At 54.4% G+C, this 2,309-nt stretch overlaps 1 protein-coding gene across 4 annotated transcripts in view; it reads right to left on the bottom strand.

Annotated features, from left to right (window-relative positions):
* EXOC3L1 (exocyst complex component 3 like 1) overlaps nt 1–2,309 on the bottom strand; it is a 23,795-nt gene that overhangs the window by 4,641 nt on the left and 16,845 nt on the right. For all 4 annotated transcript variants that reach the window (XM_006028109.3, XM_025209455.1, XM_025209457.1 and 1 more), the window contains one exon: nt 924–1,046. In XM_006028109.3, the coding sequence (XP_006028171.1) occupies nt 924–1,046 (123 nt within the window). The remainder of the gene's footprint in view (nt 1–923; nt 1,047–2,309) is intronic.

Genomic DNA, 2,309 nt, shown 5'->3' with positions numbered 1-2,309 from the left:
AGCAGGGGCTCCTGGCACTTGTCAGTAAAGCGATCAGTGCAGGGCACTCTCGACTATGGGTGGCATGGCCAGCCTCCAGGGCTGAGCCGATTAGGGAATGCTATCTTTAGAAAAAGCAGGGCCACTGCAAGAGTAAATGTGCTGTAGGAGTCCCCAGGCCGGGACTGGTTGACCTGACCTCTCACACTCTCTGACCCCAGTATACAGCCCATCCCATTGACCTCCCAGCCCCAGTAGCTCTGCTCCCTCCCAACCCTCCCTCATGATTCCAGGGCACCTCTCCTATCACCTCCACCCTTAGACATGGACAATGCAGAGCTGTGCACTCTCACTGGGAGCACCTGGAGCAGGGATGACTAAAATATAGCCCATGGGCTGGATTCACCTCACCAAGGGCTGGGGCCAGGGCAGAGCCACAATCCACTCCCTGCACATTCCAGTGCCGGGCACTGACTCTGCAGGCAGGGATATGGGAGGAGCGGGTCGCAGCTCTGCCCTAGGCCCCCAGCTCTGTGCTGTCACTGCCCAGTGATCCCAGCCCAGCCCACCAATCTCACTTCCTGGCCGCCTGTGGCCCCAGCCCATCTGCCGGGCCAAGCGCACCCTGCCTGTGTGGGTCCTGGGGCATAGCCACTTAGGGAGTTTTGGTGAGCTGTGGTGGGGGACAGGGAGGGGAGTGCTGACCCTGCCCACGACAACTCACCAATACTCCCTAAGTGGCCTTTGGGCCCAACTAACTGCCCACCCCGACCTGAAGAGACCAGCCTTTGCCAATCCCACAGCCTGCAGGAGGAGGTGCTTGTTGCCAAAGCCAGCCCTGTGGTACAGCACCGGGAGGCGCCAGCCCAAATCCTGCCACTACAGTGCACCAAAAGATGGAGAGATGCAGCCCAAGGACAGAGAGTGGCTTGCTGTGTCCCTACCTTGAAGATGGGTTTCCTGACTCTGGCGAAGTCTCTCACATACTTGTCTATCACTTCACACGTGCTGTTCACCAGCTGGGACCCAGATAGCCACTTGCGAGAAGGCAGCTGCATATACAGGGGCTGAAACAGACACAAGACATGGGCCACCTCAGTCTGCAGCCAGCACTTGCCTCCAGACCCAGTCTGCTCCTTCCTGCCCTGCACAAGGAGGCAGGCGGTCCCACCACCAGTGCTGAGAGTGAGCGGTCACTTGCTGTCCACCCAGCAGTGCCAGCCTCAGCTCCCTTGGAAAGATCCCTTTGCCCAGGCAGTTTTTCCAGAAACTCCCCTTGCCTCTGGCACTCTGATGTATATGTTCCTTACACTGTTTGCCTCTCAGGGGCTTGGGTAGATGTGCAGGGTATAATTGCTTTATTTGTACATGATGTTCATTTCAAGGGCATTGGATAGTGCTTCAGGGTGCTGGGACCTACTCCTGTAAGCCCAGCAACATGGAGAGGTGGCTCAAAAACAGCCCCCTCTCAAACCCCTTCGGGAGTCAAGGTCTGCATGAAATACAGTCTGGCTCAGAAACACAAGTTTGTTTTGCAAAACCAGCAATCCATTTCCATGGCTTTTTCTGGGTTTCTGGGCAGTCAGTGGAAGACTGCTGCTTCTTAGCAAGCACAACATTTTCTGAGACCTTTCCTATCACACCTGCCAGGGAACAGCATAACTCAGTTCAGACAGCACAGACCAAAGGGGACTGCCTACTCAGACATTCATCATCCTTTGGTGGACATCTCACTGTGGCTCAGATTCTTCTGTCTCTGAGGCTGATGTTTAGTACAAAGAGGAAAGATGCAGTGCCCTTAATAAAGACTTACATGATGAGAGGCCAGTATGGCAACCTTCTCCCTCTCCTTCCTTACCTGTGACTAGGCAATTCTATGCCCTTCCTTTCAAATATGGCAAGGGGGCAGGAGCTCTGAGACACATCCTCCTCCCTAGATCCTATGTGCCAGGATTTGTTACTATACAAAACCACATTGATGCCTACATGGCAGCATACAGCCATGTCACAGGGATTCTCACAATACAGTGACATTCGGTCAGCACATGTAGTAGTGCCAGATCCAGCCTTGGCACCAGCTCAGCTCTGCTGAACTGATGGGGGGCACAGGGGCTATAGCAGCATATGTATGCCCCCCCACCCCGCATTCAGTTTCTGATCAGAATTCAGCCTCAAAATGGACTTTGAGCAGCACAGGGGAGCTGCTGTCACCACAGCAACCCACAGCTGCGTAATTCCTGCTCCTGGTATTCATTTTGGAAACAAGATAACTACATAGGCAGCAGTCAAGCTTCGCGGATGCCCTCTTATCCTTCTCTCTGTTAGGGGAA

Source organism: Alligator sinensis, unplaced genomic scaffold (genome assembly GCF_000455745.1).
Source record: "Alligator sinensis unplaced genomic scaffold, ASM45574v1 scaffold642_1, whole genome shotgun sequence".
In the NCBI taxonomy this organism is placed as follows: Eukaryota; Metazoa; Chordata; order Crocodylia; family Alligatoridae; genus Alligator; species Alligator sinensis.
Note: the sequence above shows the minus strand (reverse complement) of the source record. Positions and strands in the feature narration are given on the sequence as shown.